This window comes from Sceloporus undulatus, chromosome 4, assembly GCF_019175285.1.
Source record: "Sceloporus undulatus isolate JIND9_A2432 ecotype Alabama chromosome 4, SceUnd_v1.1, whole genome shotgun sequence".
NCBI classification, from domain to species: Eukaryota; Metazoa; Chordata; class Lepidosauria; order Squamata; family Phrynosomatidae; genus Sceloporus; species Sceloporus undulatus.
In genome coordinates this window covers 232,428,256-232,452,694 of record NC_056525.1, presented here as the reverse complement: position 1 = coordinate 232,452,694, position 24,439 = coordinate 232,428,256, and the positions used below count along the sequence as shown (strand labels likewise).

Sequence of the window (24,439 nt, the reverse complement as noted above, 5' to 3'; positions counted from 1 at the left end):
AAACACACAATTGGATTGCCGTAAGTATTTGTGACTTTCCAGATCAAGTCTCCTCTTACAATGCTTCCATTCCAAAAAAAGGGGGGTAGGCCATGGGTGCATGCAAAAAAGAGCATGCATGCACACAAACAAACTGCAGAGCAATATTTCAAGATTGATATGCCAGCACATACTTTATTCACAAGAAGCTGACAAGCTTATTCACAGTTAAAATTCATTTCCAGTGCCATTCCCCACCCACTGGTGTTACAACTTTAGATTTGGGTCTCTCCTCTCAGCAATCCCTCATGAGGCTTATATCATGTGTCAGGAATGTTGCTGGACTACAACTCCCATCAGCCTTTGTCAGCAGAGGAAAGGGCAAGGAATGATAATATGTTGACCACACCTGTCCTACACAGTTGCTCGATCTGCTTGCCATAGAGCTTGCTGCCAAAGCGTCTTAAAACCAGAAGACTTTTTATTTTTATTTTTATGAATTGGACCAGGGCTGCTTTAGCTACCTGATGTGAGGGACTGAAAGGGTCCCTCAAAACCACAAACCAAATTTGCACGCAGTCAGTCTTGATTCAAAAACAACCCCTTTTCCAAAAAAGAGACCCTATGAATGAGAGTCTCAACTGTCTCCTCAACCCTGATTTTCTTGGCTCAAGTCTATGAAAGCTCATTCTACCAACTTCTTTCTTTCAGTTAGTCTCAAAGGTGCTAACTGCCCTAGTGGTCTCACGACTTGATTACTGTAACATCCTCTTGGCTGGGCTTCCTCTTTCTCACCTCTGTCCTTTAAATTTCTATCCAGCATTCAGCTGCACACATTATCACATCCGCCCACCGCTCTGCCCATATCTCTCCTGTGTTGGCATCCCTTCACTGGCTCCCCCTCCCTTTCCGTATTCAGTATAAGCTCCTACTCTCCTCCATGGGCTGGCCCCTCCTTACTTATCAGACCTTATTTCTCCTGACCTTCCCACTAGGGCTCTCCGTTCTGGTAGTCAAGGTCTGCTGTCCCAGCCCAGGATTTCCTCTGCCCCTTCTCAAATTCGCCCCTTTTCGCTCGCTGCCCCTCACTCCTGGAACCTTCTTCCCCTGCGAGCAAGAGCCATCACTTCTTTAACCAGCTTCAAAACAGAGTTGAAGACCATCCTGTTCAGAGAAGCATTCCCAGGCATTGCATGATTGTCACTTGCTATTTGATGTTCTTTTGTTGCCTGTTTTATTGACTCATTTCCTGTATTGCTATGTATTTTATATGTATTATCCTATTATTTCTTAGATTGTATGCCATAGGCAGGTTTACTCTTTTATATTTATTATTTTATGTACAGCGCTGTGCAAATCTACAGCGCTATATAAATAAATAAATAAATAATACAAGATCCCATTGCATACTGATTTTCCAGACTAACATGGCTATCTCTTTGAATTCTTCCTTCAAGTTCATAATTATTCAACGGGATTTTGACTGCCATGCAAATGAAATTGTGTTCAAAATACTTTTTCTGGGATTTAATAATGTGTGTGAGATAGACTGTGGTCTAGTGGTAAAGTGTTGGACTAAGATTAAGAAGAACCTGGTTCAAGTCCCCATTGAGCCAAGAAACTCACCGGTGACTTTGGGTCAGTCATTCTCAGCCTGACCTACCTCACAAGACTGTTGTGAGGATAGAATGGGAAAAAGAGAGCTAGATAAACTGCCTTGAAATTGCAGAAGGCAAGGTTCCAGTGCAATCAATCAATTAATCAATCTAAAAAGACAGGCCACATAAAAGAGTGAAATTAGCAACATTTGCCCAGTAGATCAGCAGTTATCAACCCCTGATCCAAATTCCTACTGTCTCAAGCAGGCTTGCTCACAGTCAAAGCTTTTAAGACCTCCAGACCAGTTCCCAAATACCTTAGACAAAGCCTAGAAAAGTTAAACCTTACAGCTCCTAGAGTTCCCAGGCATGGTTATAGTCCAAAAGAATAACATTTCTAAGCTTCAAGCCAAGGGCATAAGCGTATTCACCACTCGTTGACTGAAGTATCATGTTACAACTTGCGTAAGCATGAATGAAACATCACAAATCAACACCCACAAACCAAATTTGCATGCAGTCAATCTTGATTCAGAAACATCACCTTTTCCAAAAAAGAAAGCATATGTTCAGCAGGGAGCCCTAATACAATTTGTCTAAGTTATGAATACACATACACGAACCATTTTTCTTTTAATAAAAGGGGAAATTTATCAAAGCCTGATGTTAGACTGGGGTATATACCGTATATACTTGACTATAAGTCGACCTCATGTATAGGTCAAGGGCAGGTTTTGGGGCCAAAATTATGGATTTTTAGATGACCCATGTCATATTAGTCAAGGGTAAAACTTAGCAGCATGTAACAACAAAAGCTGTAAAATCTGAAGTAAAAGAAAACGATGCTTAAGAACTCTAAAAATGTTGATAGCTATAACTGTTTGTGCACACCCTAAAGGCTGGATGGATGAGATAGTAGAGGGGGTTGATGCTTCTTTTAGGTGATCCAAGAAGAGATTAAGCTTTCACCTTTCACAATGGCATGGTTCCTTTTTTGATAAGAGTTAAAAGTACAGTACTTACATTGACCTGTGGAAGGTTTTTTGGGTCAATTTTTTGACTAAAATTTCTAGACTTTTACATGAGTATATACAGTATTTATCTCTCAGAGCTATATAAGCAAATTATTATTGAGCAATCATCTATACTTCAATTGATTCATTATGCAAACTTTCAAAGCTTCACTGGATTCTTCATCAGACAAAAATGTTAAAAACCATACAGGATAAAAATGAGGTTGATATCAGGCAGTTTTTCCAGATGTAACAGTACAGACAGACTCCTTGAGAAATCTGGTGTTTTTTGCCTAAGAAAGGAGTTGGTTTTTGCAAAGGACAAAGACAGGCTGGATCTCAAGAGAAGTTACTTTGCTGTTGTGAATAGAGTTGAATTTTTATTACCTGTCCCTTATTACAGTTTGGGTTTATACAGACTGCAAAATAAAAACAATTTGACATCACTTTATCTGCTTTAACTACTTTAACTTTAGTTTGGTGAGGCACCAGAGCTGTCTGACAGACCAGGCTGAATACCTCATGAAACTACAAACCCCAGGATTATGTAAGATAGAGTCATGGCAGGAAAAGTAATGTCAAACTGCTTTAATGCTGCAGTGTGGATTCAGGCTTTGCCTCTAGTCTTCACATGGCCAATAAGAGGAGTGGTCTCTCCCTGCATTGAAATTCCTCTATACCATCTTAACTGTTGACATCTCAGACAGAAAGTAGGCCTTGGCTCTATCATCACCATTTTACTCCTGTATAATTTTTAACACCTTTGCCTGCTGAAAAACTCAAAGTCTGCATATGCTTTGTAGTTGGTCCAATAAATGTATCGTTACTTGTGAATTTTGTTTTATTCTGCTGTACAGAATTTACAATTTTTTCAACAGTTTCAAACACAGCGACCCCTGAATATAAATTGATTCATTAGTTGATTAAATCTGAATGAGCCAGAACAAAATGTCAGTTCTGAATGGGGCTGGGATGATCAGCAAACATGTTGCAACAAGAGCTATGCTAGAGGCAGCACTCTCCCTTTACTTCCACAAAATGCTAGAATGCCAGATGGTGGTGCAATTTAGCAATTTCCCAGTCCTGTACCTAGGCCATTTCAAACAGAACATATGAAACCCTTTTTGCAGATATTTGTCCCTCTCACTTCATTGTTTCATTGTTTCATACTTGAAAAAAAACCATAAACAATTACAGTCAGCCCTTCTTATACACAGATATTTTATACACGGATTCAAGCATACATGGTTTGAAACTGTTCAAAAAATTGTAAATTTCAAATATCAAACCTTGATTTTCCATTTTTATAAGGGACACCATTTTGCTATGTCATTATATTTAATGGGACTTGAGCATACACGGATTTTGTTATACACGGGGGATCTTGGAACCACTGTACTTATGAACCTCTTCTTGGAGAACAGCCTCAGTCTGTGCAAAGCTGAGAGAGGAAGTTACTACAGCACAGCACCATAATAAAGCCCACATACAGCAGAGCAAATGACCCGAAAAATAAAACCAAAATAGCTTGCTCTGTTCCAATACCTTTAACAGCAGCTTCATATGCAGCAATTCGAAAATGAAACTTTTCACAACAGGAAGTGCATCTGCACAATTATAACAACTTCATACCATGTTAACTGTTGTAGTTCCATTTATTGAATCTGGCAATTTGCAGTTTGGTGACTTAGGTCCAAAAATACTGCAGAAACAATCCAGTTTGAGACCCTTTAACTGCTCTGGCTCAGTGCTAGGGAATCCTGGGAGCTGTAGTTTATTGTGGCACCAGAACTCTCTGACAGAGAAGACTAAATGTTTCACAAAACTACAGTTCCCTAGCACTGAGCCATAGCAGTTAAGGCAGTTTCAAAATGGATTATTTCTACAGTGTGTTTTGGACTTTAGGCTTCATCTGCACTGCAATAATAATTCAGTTTGACACTGCTTTAACTGCCATGGTGCAATGCTATGGAACTGTGGGATTTGCAGGTTTGTGAGATATATCCTTCTCTGTCAGAGAGCTCTGGTGCTACAACCAAGTACAATTCCCAGAACTGCACAGCACTGAGCTATGACAGTTAAAGTGGAGTCAAACTGAATTATTTCTGCAGTGCAGATGCAACCTCACTTAAGAATTCTCCATTGACAGACACTAGAACACCCTCACAGGGAATTCTAAGCATCTCATTAAACTACAGATCCCAGGATTCTTCACAATGGACATAGGATAACTTAAATGACATGAAACTGATAGAATAAGTTTCTATAATCTCCAGTGCAGACCATCATGTGGCTATTAAAGGCACAAAATGGAGTTAAAATATGGCAAGATGCATCTTGGAGGGCTTGTCTGTTTTAACTTGGGGTTGTTGAAAGAGCAGAATAGCATTTGTTAAGCATTACAAAATCAAGATTCTATCCAGAGATTTAAAATATTAAATTTAAATATATGTATCCTCATTCACTGAAAATCTGGGTTTTCTCATAAGTGGCTTTTAAATGCTTACCAAACGGTTCCAATCAATAGAAATTCTCTCTCTGTAACTGAAGAGAAACACGCAGAGGAAGGCAATTGAGGAGAAACATGCCGTCACAGACACAAACATCACCCATCCTTGTAGCAGTGGTAAGGGGACTTTGGTTGCAGCTACTAAAATCCAAACTATTGCTCCAAAAAGCTGTAGAAGAACATAAAAAGGGGGGAGGGAAATGAGTTTGTTTAAAATTGAAAATATATTAAGTCTATGTGTAAAGTATAGTAAAAAAGAAAAAAAGAAAAGAAAACAACAACAATTCTACCACAATTCTAGCACAAACCTTCTGGGATTTATTTGGAACATTAGCATTTGCCAGCTGCTCAGTTCTTTACCCATGATAAAAAAGAAAGCTTACAAGCAACATTTTATAAGCAATGATGCTATCTGTAACATGGTAATTTTCATTTAATGATGTTACTAACATTGTTAATTTTTAAAAAAAATAGTAACATATACTGGTAACATTGCATCTTCTGGGGTGTGATGTTTACTTAAGTTGTAGGAGCAGTAGTATGCTTTTAAAACATTTCCAACTTATGGTGACTTTAAGGTGAACCTATCACAGGGTTTACTGGGGCTAAGAGTGTGTGATTTGCTTAAGGTCACCCAGTGGGTTTCCATGGCCAAGTGTGTAATTGAACCATGATTTAGAGTCATAGTCCAATTCTCAATGCACTACATCATTCTGTAGTTACTTTCACTATATATTTTTGTGGGTCATTTTAGCAAGTTCAGTGACCCTGGGATTTGTATTCAAAGATATAGCTGTGTTAGTCTGGAAAATCAGTATGCAAAGGAATCTTGTAGCATCTTTGAGACTAGCTGAAAGGAAGAAACTGGTCACAAGAATTTTCATAAAATTGAGTCTACTTTCTCAGCTGCATGGGAAAACAGACTCAAATCTACAAAAATTCATGTTACTAATTACTTTCATTAAAGGTGCTTCAAGATCACTTTGCACACTGATTTTCCAGACGAACGTGGTTATGTCTTTGAATTCTGGACAAACATGTAGTTTATTTTTTTATGTTGCAATGTTCCCCTATGAACCAGTGTGGAGGACTGGTGTGAGTAAGGGATTAGAACTATAGCAGACCTGAGTTCAAATTCCCACTCAGCCTTGGGAAAATCATACTCTTGCTATCTTAAGAGAAAGGCAATAAAAAAAAATGCCTCTGAAGAAACTTTGCCAAGAAAACTCTATGATATTAACCAGAGAGTCTGTGGACATCGAGCAGGCAATTCCATAATCACAAAAAGTCAACATGTGTTTCAGAAAAACAAGTCATGCCAGAAAAATCTGATCTCTTTTTTTTTTTGGATAAAATTACCAGCTTGGTAAAGGGAATGCTGTGGATATAGTATATCTTGATTTCATTAAGGCCTTTGACAAGGTTTCCCATGACATTCTTGCAAACAAGCTTGTAAAATGCGGGCTAGACAAGGTAATTGTTACATGGATTTGTAATTGGTTTCTCTGACAGAACCCAAAGGGTGCTCAACAATGGCTCCTTTTCATCCTGGAGAGAAGTGACCAGTGGGGTCCCACAGGGCTCTGTCCTGGGCCCAGTGTTATTCAATGACTTGGATGACAGAATTGGGGACATAATTATCAAATTTGAAGATGACACCAAATTAGAAGGAGTAGCAGCTTGTTTTCTGCTGCTCCAGAGAACAAGACCCGGAACAATGGATGCAAGCTCCAGGAAAAGCAATTCCACCTCAACATTAGAAGGAACTTTCTGGCAGTAAGAGCTGTGGTGCAGTCTCCCTCCTTGGAAGTCTTTAAACAGAGGCTGGATGGCCATCTGTCGGGGATGCTTTGATAAGGAGTTCCTACATGACTGGGGGTTGGAGTGGATGGCCCTTGTGGTCTTTTCCAACTGTATGATTCTATGATTCTATATAGTCATCATATGACAGAGTCAACTTGAAGATACATAACAACATGCTCTCCATTTCAGCAGTTGGACCAACAGTCTAATCAGAGTAGCATGAGGTAGTGGAATTTTGTTGGTTTGTGGGGGTGTTAGCGTGAAGGAAAAGGGTCCATGGCCCTTTAATACACAGATGGCAGCAAATAATTCAGTAGTTGAAGTCTTTAGTATCTATTTCTCTGCACAGCAGGAAGCAAAATCATGTTATGCACTTCTGTTTGCCATACAGTTGTTTATAATATAAGGTTCTTGCCAAGGAAAATAAAATTAATATTACATGTGGCTCTTTTCTACTGCCTTTAGTTTGTTCTAAAGAATTAGGTAGATGTGCTTCCTCTTTCATTTTATCTTCAGGGCAGGAATGCTTTGTCTTCATCTCAATCTCACTTACCTAGAATAACCTTTACTACACTCAAAGCAGTTTATGTTTTAGTAAATAGGCATAGAATTCCTCTGTAATTTCATATGTTACATTGCGGTAAATAGAGGTGGGAAGCATGAGGCCCTCCAAGTGTTGTTAAACAACAACTCTCAGCACTCCTCACCTTTAGCTTTGTTAAAAGGGATACTGGGAATTGCAGTTCACTGACATCCAAAGGACCTCATAATTCGCACCCTTGCTTTTTTAGTGAAAGAGAAGTAACATCCCTTGCATTAGAACAGGTCTAAGGAGCCTTTGGTCTTCAGAGGTTTTGGACTACAAGGCCTTTATATTTTCTCTGCCCTGTCCCGGATCTGTCCCTTCTCTCTTGCTGCTCCTCATTCCTGGAACCTTCTTCCTCTGCATGCATGGCTCATCACTTCCCTAACCAGCTTTAAGGCTGAGCTGAAAACCATATTGTTTAGGGAAGCGTTCTCAGGGAATTTGTGATTATCATCTGGCTGTCTGATAATGTTTGATGTGATGTGATTTGCTTTTATATTTGATGTTTTTAATTTGTCTTTTCTTTTCTACATGGTAATTTTATCTATTCCTTTATTTAATTGTTATTATCTTAGAGTGTACGCCTTGGGCAGGCCTTTTATTATACTCCTTATTTTACCAACTCGTACAAGCGCTTGTGTATAATGACGCACTCGAGGAAAAAAAAAAAAAATAAAGTTTAATAATAAATAATAATAATTTATATAAATACAATTGTCTCTCTGTGTCCACAGATTCTTGTTGGAAGATTTTTGCATTGTCTTTCCCTCTCCTTAGATAGATAGGGATTTCCTGCATGCAAACTCTCTCTCTTTCTCTCATTCAGACTAACCATATGATTTAGTTACAGGCATTCTATCAAAGATTTTCTACTGAACTGTTGGTCCTCCATCTTCTTCTTTTCCCAACTTTCCTTGTAAAGATGGTGAGATAATGATTTCTTTTTACCTGAACTATTCACTGACTAGATTAGGATATAGCTTTTATGTATATAAAGATTAAATCCATTAGTAAACTTTTGTTTTAAACTACAAGCTATATGTTTGTTGTTTTTTAAGTTAGTCTCAGTTCTTAGGAAAACATAGTTAGACAAAGGCACATTTCTGCTACTCTGCTAATTTAAAGCTAGATCCTAACAGGCTTGGCTTTGACATTTTTGATAATTAATATTTTTATTTCCTTATCAAAGGTTGAATCCTTAGGAGAAGTAAATTATCCTACAATTCTGCTTCAACAGATTCAACCAACCACGGTTCAAAAATATTCCCCCCCCTCTCTCTCTCACACACACACGATTCCAAAAAGCTAATCTTGATTTTTCCATTTTATATAAGGGACTCAATTTTACTCTGCCATTGCATATAATGGGACTTGAACATCCATGGATTTTGATATCCACGAAAGATCCTGGAATGAAACTCCAGCAGATACTAAGAACCCACTCTCTTGTTGCAGCAGCTTCACTGGTTGCCAGTTTCTTTGCAGGGACAATTCAAAGTGCTGGTTATCACCTACACAGGCAGGTCATCTGAAGGGATGCATTCTTACAAACGAGCCTGTCTGTGTCTGGAGACCTTCTCTCTGTCTCATGACCCTCACAGATACATCTGGTGGAAACACAGGCCTTCTTGGTGGTTGTTCCCAAGCCACGGAACTCCCATCACAGAAAGATTATTCTGGTGCCTTCCTTTCTATCTTTCTGTAGACAGGTGTAAACTTTCTTGTTTTGGCACAACTTCAAAGACTGATGGCTCAAGGAAAACAAACTTTGCATAATTACTGTATTGTTTATTTACTGTTTTCTTTTTAATGGTTATGCTTTGATCTGGCTTTAATTTTATTGATAGTTTGATTACATTTCTAACTTTTATATGAAATTTTTTGGCTATATTTATTTTAACTGCTGTAAGCCACTTTGAGTCCCAAACTGGGGGGAAAGTGGGAAATATATAAATGTAAAAAATCAATGAGGTGTAGTGGTTTGTGCATTGGGCCACAACTCTGGAGATAACAGTTCAAATTCCCACTGAGCCACAGAAACCTTGGACAAATAACACTTTTTCAGCCTCAGAGGATGGCCAAAGTGTCCCCCTCTGAAGAAATCTTTCCAAGAAAGCTCCATGATAGGTTCGCTTTAGGGTTGCCATAAGTTGGGAATGACTTGAGGACACACAACAAAAAACATTATTATTTAGATGGCTAAATGCTTCCTAGCTCTGCATTAGAGCAGGGATGGGCAAAACATAGCCTTTCAGATCTTGCTGGACATCAGCACCCATAATTCCCTTGGCTATGATGGTGTGGGTTTCAAGGCAACTGAAGTCTAAGAGTCTTAGAGAGCTGCTAATGCCACCTGCATTAGAAGCAAGGTTTATAAATACAGAAGTGATTTTTATGGGAATGAACAGGGTGGAGGTCACATTACAAGTTTTATCAGTTTCCTTTTCAAAAGTCTCTCTTCCTGCTTTGGAGGTGTGTGCTCCAAAAACAAGTAAACATAACATAAGATTGTTTAAACAAAAAACACAGAAAAAGCACATTGGCAAATATGGGGCATGCTATACTTGTACCATAAAGTCCACATCAGATGACACAACTACTTCCAGCATGGGCAGATGCTGGATACAACTGCCAGTATCATGTAATAAATGGTTAGGAAACAGACTGAAATAATGCTTTCAATGCCATTTGCCTCAAAAAGAGACAGAAAGAAAGAGATTGAGGCTGCAAGGCTCTCCTTTAACTAGGAGAAAACCCCAGTAAAATCAATGTGTCTCACTTATAAGAAAACATGTGTAAAATTGTGCTGTAATTCTAATCCCATTTTACATCCCACTGAAGTCAGTGACAAACAGCTATTAATTAATTTTTTTAATGAAATTGACACAAGAATTCAGGGGGAAACGGTTTCAATAATTAATTTCACTGATGTCCCAGTATGTTCACTTTGGAATAGTTCCCACTGAATTCAATGGGTTTAGTCCTAAATAGACATGCATTGGGTTACAGCCTTATGGCTAATAATCTGTGAAGTGCCACAGGGTTCCATTTTATCTCCGATACAACTTAATATCAGTATGAAGGAATTTTGAAATTGGGTACCACTAATATACTCACAACTGTTTGTTCTACCTCTCTTTGTCATCAAAATCAACTGGGGCTATGCTGGACCAGTGCCAGAATGTTGTAATGGGCTGGATAATGGGCCAATAAACTGAAGCTGAATGTTGATAAGAGGGAAGCTCTCAGGCCCAGGAACTGGTTAAGCAGTCTGTTCTGGATGGGGTTGGACTTCCCATGAGGGAGCAGGTAGGTAGCTTGAGAGACTATGCCTGGATCCATCTTCATCACCAGCTTGGTATATGTACCAACTATGGCCTTATCTGGGCAAAGATAACTATGCTACAATAACTCATGCACTGGAAATCTCCCTCATCCAAAATTCCAAAATATCCCCAAATCCAAAACTGTCCTCATTGCTTTCTGATGGTTCAGTGTAAACTTTGTTTCATGCTTGTTGTTGTTGTTGTTGTGTACCTTCAAGTCATTTCTCACTTATGGCAACCCTAAGGCAAACCTATCACATGATTTTCTTGGCAAGTTTCTTCAGATGAAGAATCCAGAGATACAGAATCTGTGAATGCCGAGGGCTGACAGTAAAAACATATCCATTCACTAAAGTCTTGGAGTCCTAAATGATTTACTCCCAGATGTTTTACATACATGATTTTAAATTGTTTCAACCTTCTTGACCTGTTTTTAATATGTCAACTTGTTTAATATGTTTTAAATCTATTTAAATTATTTTATTGTTTTAAAATGTCATCTGATATACTGATAATACCTGTTTGCTTCCTGGATATCTTCTGCTAAAAGGCTTGACATAAATATTTAATTAAAAATCAATACTAATTAAAAAAACTCCTCAAAAATATGCCAGAGGATGGTAGAACTTGCAGCCCTCCAGATATGTTGTAAGACCCCAACTCCAACTCAGCAAGCATGGCCAATCAGCAAGGATGATGAGAGCTGGAGTCTGACAACCTCTGGACAACCACAAGTCCCTTACCATGCTTTGAACCTTTGAGTATGTTTTTGAAAAAAAGACTTTGGGGTTTTCATAAGAAGATCTTATATGTTTTATTGTTTTGTCAGGGCGAAATGAAGAATCAAAATGACACATTTTGATGTGAGTGAAATGGCATCAAAATTATCATTTTTGGATTGAGTCACCCCTGCTAACAAGTATTCTATTTATTTGTTTGTTTATTTTTTAAAAAAGCATGTGGTATACATTATAACATTCTCACCTTGTCCCTTGTACAAAACAGGCCTGCTTAAAAAAAACTGAAACAAAACAAAACAATGTTTCAAATGGGAGTACCCTCTTGGAAACTTGATAGGACTAATTTAAAGATTTATTATGGGAAAGGAATTATCTTGAGGAGCTATTTAGCTTTCATGCAAACTATGGATTCCAATATAGGTTCCACATCATTCAACAGGCATTTCACTTGATTATGTATGCACTACCTTGCCATCTTTTTTAAGTGGAGAAAATCAGCAGTCTTAATTATGGATCCTAATCCTTATAGTACTATGATTGTGTTTTAACTAACTTGTTTGCATCCTGTGGAATCCTGAGATTTGAAGTTTAGTGAGAGCTATATAGAAATCTAGATTTCCAATACCTTGGCTCAAATATGGACCAGAATGGTGATTGCAGTCAGGAAATCAGAAGACTAGGAATGAGAAGAGCAGCTATGAAAGAACTAGATAAGATCCTAAAGTGCAAAAATATACAATTGAACATTAAGGTTAGAATAATCCAAGCCACTGTATTCCCCCATCACCATGTAAAGATGTGAGAGCTGGACAGAGAAGAAAGCAGAACGGAAGAAAATCAATTCATTTGAGATGTGGTGATGGAGGATACTGTGCTGAGGATACCATGGATGGCAAAAAAGACAAACAAATGGTCCTAGAACAGATCAAGCATGAACTCTCATTGGATGCCAAGGTGATAAAAATGAGGCTATCGTACTTTGGACACATCATGAGAAGGCACAGTTCATTAGATGACAATGATGCTAGGAAAGGTGGAGGACAGTAGAAAGAGAGGCAGACCATACACGAGATGGATATACTCAATCAGGGAGATCACAGGTATAAATTTACAAGACCTGAGCAGAGCAATGGAAGATGGGTGGTCTTGGAGATGTCTTATCTATGGGGGTCACCAAGGGTTGGGTTCAACTCAAAGACAGTAAACAACAACAACAATATAGAATTCTCAGCCAGAGAGCTTTACTCCAGACAACAAATCCCAGGATTATACAGGATGGAATCATGACAGTTAAAGTGCAGTCATAACATTATAATTGTGCAATGTTAAGAAGTAAGCTCTGAGATAAGAGTAGTCAGTTTCAATATCCTGGGGAAAGGAAACAGGGCATACTTTGTGGTACTAATTTTTGCTCGATTTTGCTGTTCTTGTTGTTTCTTCATGCTCCTTGAAATCTGCATACTTTTTTTCAAAGAAGGTTCGAAAGAGAATATCCAAAAAAATACATGCCCCTGTTACCAAGGAAACAGAATCAACAAGATCCCAGTCATGCCGTGATAGAAATGACTAGAAAAAGCCAGGGAACATTAGCTTGGTTGTCTCAGCAACCGGGGCATGCCCCCACCCTCCTACGCCAGGAGGGCAATGCCGCTTTGTTAGCCCTCCATCATCAGGGTGTACTGCCAAATCATATTGGCTACACAGAGTTGGAGAATCATCATGTTCATTAAGTGCTCCCTGATTGGTTGGGTTTATGTAGCAATGGAGAAAGAAACAGCATTGAAGAACAACAGGGAAGAGGAAGAAACACGGAAAGAGAAAGCCAACTTGGGCTTCATCTGCACTACAGAAATAATCTGGTTTGACAGCACTTTAACTGCCATGGCTCAATGCCATGGAATGCTGGGATTTGTGGTTTTGGAAGATATCATGCCCTCTCTGTTAGAGAGCTCTGGTGCTACAACAAACCACGCTTTGCAGAATTCCATAACACTGAGCCATGGAAATTAAAATGGTGTCAAACCAGATTATTTCTGCAGTGCAGATGCAACCAGAGAGGCATTTAAACTGGATGTTTTAAAAGCTCCCCTCCCCTTAACTGTGAGCATATTTGTAGGCAATTTCCATTAAAGTGTCACTTTTTCTCTAAGCTGCTCAGAATTCAAAGGGTTCCCAAGCAGTCTCCCATTCAGGTTCTGATGAGACTCAGAGAAGTTTCAGTTTCATCAAAATTAAACCACAAACTGGAGTCATTAAAACTGTTCATTGGTTGTTTTGCTCTTCAGACATTTCAAGTTTTGGACTGCATCTGCACAGCAGAAATAATGCACACTACACACCACTTTAGCTGTCATGGCTCAAACCTATGGAATTCTGAAATTTGCAGTTTGTTGTGGTCCCAGTGCTCTCAAAGGAAGAAGGCTAAATCCCAGAATTCCACAGCATTGAGCCATGGCAGTTAAAGCACTGTCAACTTGCATTATTTCTGTGGGGCAGATTAGACATTGGCTTTTCTTATAGCTTGTTGGATGGAGGATTCAGGGATTCTGCAGTCCTCCAAAGTAACTCAAGTTCTCTTCTAATGGTTCCAGTGCACAAAAGACATACAATGTTCCAATTTAAGAATCTTGGACAGACAACAAGTATCTTTACAGCTTTAGTTTTTTGTGAGTTTTTCGGGCTTTCTGACGTTTCGCCAGCATCTGCTAGAACATGGCCACATGGCTCGAAAAACCCACAAAAAACTATGGATGGCGGCCATGAAAGCCTTCATCTTTATAGTTGTCCTCAGATTCAGTAGGGTTGTTAGTGCCAATGGTCAGAGTCAATATCAAGTCATATTTAGGAAAGAGGTCAAGTAAGCAGGGGTACTAGAAGTGTAGTGGTTAGGACTAGGATTTGGGGGGGGGGAATCCAGGTTCTAGTCATCACTGAGCAATGAAACTCATTGACTGGACTTGAGTTAGTCAGCTTATCTGACCTGATCCACCCCACATGATTGGGAGAAGGTGGAGAGCCATATACACCAACTTGAGGTCAGTGGAGGAAAAGTGGAACATAAATGTAACCATTGAGCAAATAGTTAAATTGAAGAGGGTTCTTGTATGAGTTTTGTTGTTGTTATTTGCCATCACATTAGCTTTGACTTATAGCAAACCTCCAAGTCTCCCAGTTATTGACAGCACTGCTCAGGTCCTGCAAGCCCAAAGCCCTGGCTTCCTTACTGAGTCAATCCACCGGTGCTGTGATTTTCCTCTTTTCCTACTGCCTTGCACTTTACTGAGGGATGCCATATCATCATATGTTCACAGTACAATCACTTCAGTTTAATCATTTTGCTTCTAAGAAGAGTTCAAACGTGACTTGCCCTAGGGCCCATTTCTGTCTTTTTTGACACTTCAGGGAATCTGTCAAACTCTCCTCCAGCATCACATTTTTAAATGAGTTGACCTCCCTGTTAGCTTTCTTTTCTGCCCTGCTTTTGCAACCCGTACATAGAAAGTTGAAATACTATGGCATGGATGACTCTGACTTTTGTATTCATTGATATGTCTTCCAACTTGAGAACCTTTTCTAGCTCGTTCATAGCTGCACTTTCAAGTCTCAGCCTGATTTATGACTGAACCAAAGTATAGAAAACCTTTGCCTATTTTAGTTCTTAATCATCCGCTTATAAGTTCCATAAATCTGACATAAATCTGCTGACATGCCCACAGTTATTATAGGTGCAGGAGTGCTGTCTTCATTTTGTATCTAGCTACCCTAGTTAGTTTCTCAACATCCTCCACTTACATGCATATGAAGTGCATTGATTTTCTGCCCTCTAAGTACCTGAACTTTGTTGTGTGTTTGCTTCTCACTTCAATATTTGCAGTCCTACTAACCAAACAAGAAGATAATTTATTTTCTATCTCATGGAGGAAACACTGCCTTGAACTTAATGAGCACAAGTGTTTTCCATATCATCCAATCTTGTCCTGATTTGGCTAGAACAGTTCCAATTAATCTTCTGTCATGCCTCTTTTTCAGCTGCTTTTAAAATGTCCTAGTTTCTCTCTCCTCTTCCCACCTTCCTCCTTTGTCCCTGGCTAACTTCAAATGCTGCCAAACAAGTTCAAAGGGTATAAGGGGTTTGCATTAAATTAAATCAGTGGATAGAGGGAGGAGAGGAGGAGTGGAATTTTAGCCTTCCCAAAAGGCTCAGGCAAAGGCAAACTGCTGCAGCCTTTCCTAGCTTCTATGTTCTTCCTAATTAATAATTTTTGCCATCCTAAGGTACACTGCTGTTGTTTGACCACATGTGTCTTGTTTTTCATCTGTGAAATGTTGGAAGATATGCCACCCCAGAAAGTTCTAGCCAATTTTATGTACTTCATAATCTTATGCTTGTGTACTAAGGGGCTCACCAGACCGCCCTGAAAGGGCAGGCTGGAGGCACCCATTTTTCCTCCGGAGGGACGCCGCAGCAGCCAAACCATGCAGCGTCCTTCCGCACCAAAAAGAACCTAGAAAAACCAGGTTCTTTTTGGTGAGCGTGGATGACATTATTAGTGTGGCACTGGAGCACTGTGGTGTGTCAATGATGCAAGCATGGCACCTGGACATGTGGATGCTGTGCCATGCTTACATCATGGATGCACACCCTGTGTGGGTGGGGCCACATTGCCATGGCACCACCAGCATGAACTAGGGCCCCAGAGCATGCAGTTGCTGTGTGCTCCAGAACCCTAGAATCGGAGCCGGCCCACCATTTTTGGCCCGTTTGTACTGGGCCAAAGTCTCATTTTACTCACTGGGGCTTATTGCTGGTAATTTGCATAGGGTTTGCCAATTTAACTTGTTAAGCAGATGATCTTGTTTAGCACTTCTTGCCTATATGCAAAGGAGTCCAAACAGAAACCACTCACTTTCATAACTACTTCTTTGTACCTTGATGGCCCCATCTCTAAGACAGTATCATCCTCTGAGACAAAAAAAAGCATATATGGATGTATGATATCAATTACTCCAATGTACTATCAATACTGTAATTAGATGCAAAAAACTATGTTACATTTTTAAAAGCCAATCAGTTTGCATGCAGACAAGGAAATTGTAAAAAGGGAACCATGATGTAAACAGTTTTTGAAACTGTGGTCCTGACTCTTCTCCAACTTACTAGTACGTAAAGGGCTGCCTACTTACTCTGAAGGCACAAAATCCTGTCAGCTCTTGGAAACTAAGTAGGGTCAGGTCTGGTTAGTACTTGGATTGGCATGTCATTGGCAAGCCATCTCTTGAATATTCCCTGATGAAGGGCACTGGGCTATCATGCAGCAACAGGGGACTTGAAGGAACAGATGCACAAGCTGAAAACAGCTGCAGTTAACCAAAACACCATGCAAGATTGTTAAACAGACAGTTGGAAGGCAAATTTGCATTCACCACTGTGTTAATTGCACATTTTAAATCAGGATCAAGGAACGTTGTTTTCAGACAAAGGTTGACAAGTACCTTTGGGCTAATTTACTAGGGGCTACATGCTTGTGGTAGATTGAACCAAAGCTACCAAAGGGTGAGGCTTGTGCCCAGAGTAGGAGGACCATCCTTTTTCTCATTCTGTCCAATGAACTGTACTTGGCAGAGGTTTGAACATGATCATTTGCAGAGAAATGATCATTTGCAGGGGCTGTAGTGTGCCCACCGGAAAATCAGCAGTGCAGAAATGATGCAATTTGATACTGCTTTATTTGCCATGGTTCAGTGCTATGGAATCCAGTGATTTGTAGTTTTGTGAGACATTTAGCCTTCTCTATCAGAGAACTCTGGTGCCACAACAAACTACAAATCTCAGAATTAAAGCTGTGCCAAACTGCAGTATTCCTTCAGTGCAGATGCAGCCCACCTTTGCTCTGGATTAACCAACTTTATGTGCTACTAGAAAGCTTCCATCAGTTAGCTTTTCTGGTGCTTGTCTTTACAGCAGTTAAAGATATGAGGAGAAGGGACTGGGGTGGATACATCCTGCTGGTACCTCTGCTGAATAAATGTGAAATAATGAAATTTAAAGAAAAGAATGGACTATTCAGAAGAAGAATCAAGGCAGGAAGGAATGGAAAATGTTATAACCAGGAGAGATGTTTCAGTGATGTAGATGTGTTTAAGAAAGATGTAGGCGGTATCTCTGGAACAGGCCTCCTTAGGAAAAAAAAGAAAGAAAAATGTAGGATGGGATGGTAATCATGTAAATCCTAACAGCGAGACTTGGGTAAAAGATTCAGTTACAAATATATTGGAGGGGCTACCAGTCAGATACTATTTCTTTGTGTTTCTTTGATTTACTTAATTTGTATCCCAACTTTCTCCCAATATGGGGCCTATGGTGGCTCACGATTAAAACAATGGATGCTACATACGTTTAAATGAAACAGTTAAATAAACAACCATACCACTGGGCTTAATGGATCATTTTTGAAATTGATAATTCTAGTGAGGAGAGAAAATGCAGGGGCCAACTTCCTCCAAACATTTAATTTCCTTTTAACTTTTGTCAATTAATGTTTTTGTTGGATCTTCTAAAAATTATTGTATGCCGCCTTGGATCCCATTTTGGGAGAAAGGCAGGATATAAGTGCAATAAATAAATAAAATAAAAATAAATCTGGTACAGTATATTCCAAATGTGTTAACCTCAGTGTCCATCATCCTCAGTTGGTATTGCCTCAGGGGTGGAAGGCATTTGTAGCACAGAATGAACCCAATGGACACTTTTAACTTTTAACCAATTTTGTGGCCCTCCAGATGTTGCTGACAATCTCCCAGAATCCTTAACCATTGAATAGTATGATCAGACTAATGGGAGTTGCAGTTGACAAACATCAGGAGGGATGCATATTTTCCCTCCCCTGGATTAGGAACTTAAAGTAGAATTTAATGACGCTGAGTAGAATATTGTAGTATATTAGTATTATATTTATAGTAGGCTGAGCACTATACAGTATTGTAGTATATCAGTGTATTATTTTAGCATTTTATGGTGTTGTGTTTTAGTGTCTGTTTTTGATTATATATGTTTGTTGTTCCACCCTTTGGTGGAAGCGTGTTATAAATGTTATTATTACTGAGAGAAGTGGTTTCATTGAAAAAGCAGGTAAAAAAAGGAACTGTCTTAACAAATGGAATTTATATATTAGTTACATCATATCCTGCCTTTCTTTGATGAACTCAAGACAACAGACATAGCTCACCTCTTCTGTCTTTTATCCTCACATCAACCCTATGGACCCATCTGCACTGGAGAAATAATGCAGTTTGACACCACTTTTATGGCTCAATGCTATGGAATTCTGGAGACGGCAGTTTGTTGTGACATCAGAGCTCTCTGACAGAGAAAGGCTAAATATCTCACAAAATTACAGTTCTCAGAAACCCCAGCACTGAGCCACGGCAGTTAAAGTGGTGAAAAACCACATTATTTCTGCAGTGTGGATACAGCCTATAAGGCAGGGTTAGGCCGAGAGTGTGTGTGTTTGCGACTAGGCCATGGCTACCTGCTAAGGGTATATCCACACTGCAGAAATAAAGCAGTCTGGCACCACTTTAACTGCCATGACTCAACACTATGGAACGCTGGAATTCGTAGTTTTGTGAGATATTTAATCTCCTCTGTCAGAAAGCTCTGGTGCCACAACAAACTACAAATCCCAGGAGGGGATTGAGCCATGATAGTTGAAGCAGTGTCAAACTGCTTTATTTCTGCAGTGTGGCAGCAGCCTTCCTTCCTTCACTGAGAAATTCTTGTCAAGGAAACCCTATGATAGGTTTGCCTTAGGGTCATCCTAAGTTGGAAATGACTTGAAAGCACATAACAACAAGGACTAAACCATGGAGGCTCTCTATGAATATTCCACTGTTAAATACAGTATGTAGAGAGAGATCTTGTAGCACCTTTGAGACTAACTGAAAGAAAGAAGTTGGCAGCATAATCCCTCTGCATACTGATTCTACAGACAAACATGGCTATATCTTTGAATTCTTTACTGTTAAGACAATTATTTTTTATAACATTGGCAACTTATGCATCAGGTCATGCAACCACCATTTGAGGGAGAAACGGAACAACTCCTAAGCATATGACTGAGAATAAAGCAATTAAAAAAGCAACAACTAAGAAGAGCTGGAGCTAGGAGAGAGAGAAAGTAAGAATTTGGGTCTGTTGTATGTTTTTCTCTTGTGCATAACAGCTCTGGGTGACACACACAAATCCAACAGATGTACCTTTCTGCCTGGAATCAGGATTTTCTTCTGAAAAAGTACATTGTAACTCAGGGCCGAAACACACAGCAGACACAATCCAGTTTGAGACAGGCTCTATGCTAGGCAACTGTAGTTTTGTGAGACATTTACCCTTCTCTGTTGGAGAGATCTGGTGCCACAATAAACTATAATTCTCAGGAACCCCTAACACTAAATCAGGGCAGTTAAAGTGGTCTTAAACTGGATTATTTCTGCTGTGTGTTTTGGATCTCAGTCTTCCACCTTAAAATTCAAAGTGCATGTATATGTGTGTGATACACACACACACACACACACACACACATACACTCCTCCATCCACATTTGCTGGGGTTAGGGGCATAGGACTGCCGTGACAGTGGGAAAACTGTAAATAACAAAAACACGAAGGAGTTTATCAGACTGGGACTAATTTCAGCATTAAAGAGAAATAAAAGCACATTTAAAGCATCCCACAAAGAAAGTGAAAATGGCGAGCAATTGCTCAAATGATTATCACATTCAATTGTGCAAATAAACTGATATCGGAAATGCATTGTTGCTGAAATCCTGAAAGTAAAAAAATGTGCGTTAATGAATCTATGACCTGTTACAGACAGCCAAAATAAAGCTGCTTCGAGTCACAGTGGAGGTATGGTGTTTCAATGGTGCATGCGTCCTAAGAGTCCAGAAGTCGCACCAAAGCCACGCTCCAGCCCTAAGGACTGGAGCGTGGCTTTGGTGTGGTTTCTGGACTCTTAGGACGCATGCATCATTGAAACACCATACCTCCACTGTGAATTGAAGCAGCTTTATTTTGGCTGTCTGTAACAGGCCTTTGTGACCACTTTAATGGTGGGTTTTGTGTGACGTTGTGTGAAATCATTTCATGTAATTATGAGAGTTTTCCAGGATATTCATGTGATAAACTCCTTCGTGTGATAAACTCCTATGTTTTTTACCTGAGAGAACACCTCTCTAGGTCCTCCAGCACAACGCTGTGGTCAACATCTGCCAGACATTGACCACAGAATTGCACTGGAGGAGCTACAAAGGCCTAGTGGAGTGTTCTTTCTAGGAATCGCTAGGTACTTCAGTGTGACTTTTGGTTAAATTTGACCACAGAGTTGCACTGGAGGACCTAGAGATTCCTAGAGAGAACATATTGATCAAATCCGTGAATAATCAAATCCTCAAAAGTCAAAGCCACAAATGTTGATGGACGAGTGTGTGTGTGTGTGTGTGTGTGCATATAGACACACTCCATCGAGAAGAGTCAGCCTGTGCTGCAATAGTTTGATCATCTGAAGACTATGCTAGAGACCAGGGTTCGAATCCTTGCTCGGCCGTGAAAACCTATTGGATGACCTTGGTCAACAAGTCACACTCTCTCAGCCTCAGAGGAAAGTAAGACAACCCCCCTCTGAAGAAATCTTGCCAAGAAAGCCCCATGATAGGTTTGACTCAGGGTCACCATAAGTCAGAACGGACCTGAAGGCACACAACAAGAAGAACAACAACCCAACCAGGTACTTTAGAGTTGCAAGGTGTCTGCACCGTGTGACAGTGACAGGTGGGGATGAGGGAGGAAAAAGGATCAGCAGTGATTTTCTTGCATCCATAAAAATAGTTGAATTACAGCACGTGGGTAAGAGAAAAGAATTGAATTATGACACTTGGACAATCAGAAAGAAAGTAGCCACTTGTTTTTAAAAAGTTTCATCATGCCAAGTATATTCCTCCTGGAAAACAATATCAGAAGGGTCTGTCTGCCAAGCCCTTCAGGCGATGCAGTTTGTAAAGCGCCTCCAAACCCCAAAGGGTGCATCTACACAGTAGAGATAATGCAGTTTGACACCACTTTTACCTGCCCTGGCTCCATCCAAACAGAATCCTGGGATTTGCAAAGGGGCACCTGCATTCTTTGGCAGAGAAGTTGAAGGACCCTGCAAAACTACAAATCCCAGGGCTCCATAGGCTGGAGTGAGTGCACTTAAAGTGGTGTTAAGGCGCATTATTTCTACAGTGCAGATGCACCCACCGAAGCGCTCTCTGGAGGAGGCACACCAACTAGTAAAAGAAAAAGAAAAACTCTCTGACGACCCACTTGTTGCACATTTGGCATGCTCCCTCCTCCCACCCACACATCTGCACTGTATAAGTAATCCACTTTGACACCGCTTTTACCTACCCGGGCTCAGTGCTATGGAATTCTGGGAAGTGTCACTGGCTGTGGCACATGAGTGGAGCTTTAAGGTGGTGAAATGGTTGGAGCCTTGGACTACAACTCTGGGTTCAAATCCCTGCAGCCATGTGAATCCACTGGGTAACATTAGGCAAGGAGTCACACTCTCTCAGCCTCTGGGTTCGAATCCCTGTGGCAATGGCAACCCACTGGGCGACCTTAGCAAGGAGTCACACTCTCTCAGCCCTGGACTATGACCCTGGGTTCAAATCTCTGCTTGGCCATGGGGACCACTGGGTGAGTCCAGGTCTGAGAGAGTCACACTCTCTCAGCCCTGGACTAGGACTCTGGCTTGGAATCACACTTTGGACCGGGGGTCATACTCTCTCAGCCTCGGGGGAGGGCAAGGCCACCCCCAATTCAGGAGAACAAAAAGCGGAGCAGTCAACTGGGCAGTGAAAGCGGGATGGAGCCGGATTGCTCCTGCAGTGCGGACGCAGCCCCCTCTCAGTCTTGGTGACTTACGATCTCTAGGCAGATGAAGGCCCCGGAGTAAGTGCGGAGGATCTCCAGGCCGGAGGGGAGGGTGATGCGCGGGGGAGGGTAGTAGGCGGTGGCGGTCGGGGGAGGCGGCATGGAGCCCCCGCCTCGAGCAGCGGCTGGGAGCATGGCTCTGGAGCCCCAGGAGAAGGAGGAGAAGCCCCCGGAGCAGAGCGGAGGAACAGCCGCAGGTGCCTGGCCCGGCTGCTGCCTCTTCTTGGGAAGGGCCCTCTGTCCTGGCTGCTCCGCCTGCCTCGTCTGCCGCCACCTGCTCCAGGCGCCTGCCCTGCTTCCTCCAACAGCCCCAGCAGCGCCTCCTCTCCTCTCTCCTCTCTTCTCCCGGACTGGAGGGAGGGAGCCCCACCTGGAGATCCAGGAAGAGGAGGGGTTTCACTTGCCTGCTTTGGTGCCCTCAGTCGCTTTTCCCTTTTCCATGCCACACACATTCCCAATACCCTCCATTTTGAGCAGGACTAAGAAGCATGGCTTTGCATTGATAAGAGTGCTTTTAGTTTTTATTTTGTAATAATGCCCTATATTTAATTGCCATGGTTCCATCATACAGAATCCTGAGAGTTGTAGTTTAGTGAAGCACCAGCACTCTTGGCAGGGAAGGCTTGTAAAACTACAAATTCCAGGGTTCCATAGGCTGGAGCTACAGCACTTAAAGTGGTGTCAAATGGTGTTATTTCTACAGTGTAGATGCACCCTTGCCTACAAGTTGAGGCTTTGGGACAAGCACCCCAATTCACTTCTCAGTGCTAGGCACTCAAAGGCTGCATCCACACTGGAAAAATAACCCAGTTTGGCACCACTTTAACTGCCCTGGCTCAGGGCTATGGTATTCTGGGAGTTGGAGTTTGTTGTGGGCCCAGAGTCACAGGCCTACATTTTTGTCTCAAGATGTTCTGCTGTCAGTTAAGATGGTCTAGTGCAGTGATTCCCAAACTTTGGTCCTCCAGGTTCTTGGACTTCAACTCCCAGAAGCCACAGTCAGCTTGGTCAACAGTCAGGAATTCTGGGAACTGAAGTCCAAAACATCTGGAGGGCCAAAGTTTGAGAACTGCTGGTCAAGTGGGATCTCAATGTAGTCAGAGGTCACTTCTTGGCCACATTGGGAGCAGGGGCAAAAGACAATAAAAGACAATAACACTTGTATGAAAAATAACTTCCCTTGAGATGCATGTTGTCCAGTGGAGAAGTCTGCCACAAGTCAAAGCCCACTTGATGGCAGTTAACAACAACCTAGATAAAATAATCTTCCTTGCAGGCTTATAATGCAGAAAGACAGACAAAAAAAGGGAAATGGGGGACTGCAAAGGGAGAGAAAGACTCAGCTGTAGGTTTTTGCAAAGGCGTGAGGTTTGTCAGTTTAGTGGAGTCGTGGGGAGTGGCGAAACCTGAAATCTTGGGGAGCTGGATGACACTTGGGGAGTGGTGAAACCTGAAGGAGCTGGCTTCTCCCAAGAAGAAGTGTCCTCTCCAGTATGTAAATCCAATATTTGCACATGCACCATCAATAAGACTTACTGGTTCGGTTGCTCTGCTTGTTTGTATGTTTCGGCTCTAGTTTAACTGGAGTGAGGAAATAGTGAAGATGTGGGCAGAACAGCCAGCCATGAGTCTGAATATATTTAATGTGAAGTTGAAGGCATTCATGGCTGGCCACCATACTTTTTTGTGAGTTTTTTCGGGCTAAGAGGTTGTGTTCTAGAAGAGCTTTTTCTGACGTTTCACCAGCAGCTGAGGCTTCCCCTCAACCAACAGTATATATACCCCACACTGTCTTCCATGCCAGCATTCTCTGAAGATGCCAGTCACATCCCTTTAAAATGCTGGAGCTCAATGGAAGAAATGGTGTGAATGGGCCAAGGTTGAGTGCAAGGTGAAAAGAGAGGCTTTGGGGTT

At 41.0% G+C, this 24,439-nt stretch overlaps 1 protein-coding gene across 1 annotated transcript in view; it reads right to left on the bottom strand.

Annotated features, from left to right (window-relative positions):
* The window catches only part of MAL2 (mal, T cell differentiation protein 2), a 34,567-nt gene extending 11,684 nt beyond the window's left edge, over positions 1 to 22,883 (bottom strand). The window contains exons 1-2 of the mRNA XM_042464689.1: positions 22,517 to 22,883; positions 5,098 to 5,268 (exon numbers count right to left, since the gene is read on the bottom strand). Coding sequence (XP_042320623.1) covers positions 5,098 to 5,268; positions 22,517 to 22,660 — 315 coding nt within the window. The 5' untranslated portion in view covers positions 22,661 to 22,883. The remainder of the gene's footprint in view (positions 1 to 5,097; positions 5,269 to 22,516) is intronic.
* Between the last annotated feature and the right edge of the window lie 1,556 nt (positions 22,884 to 24,439).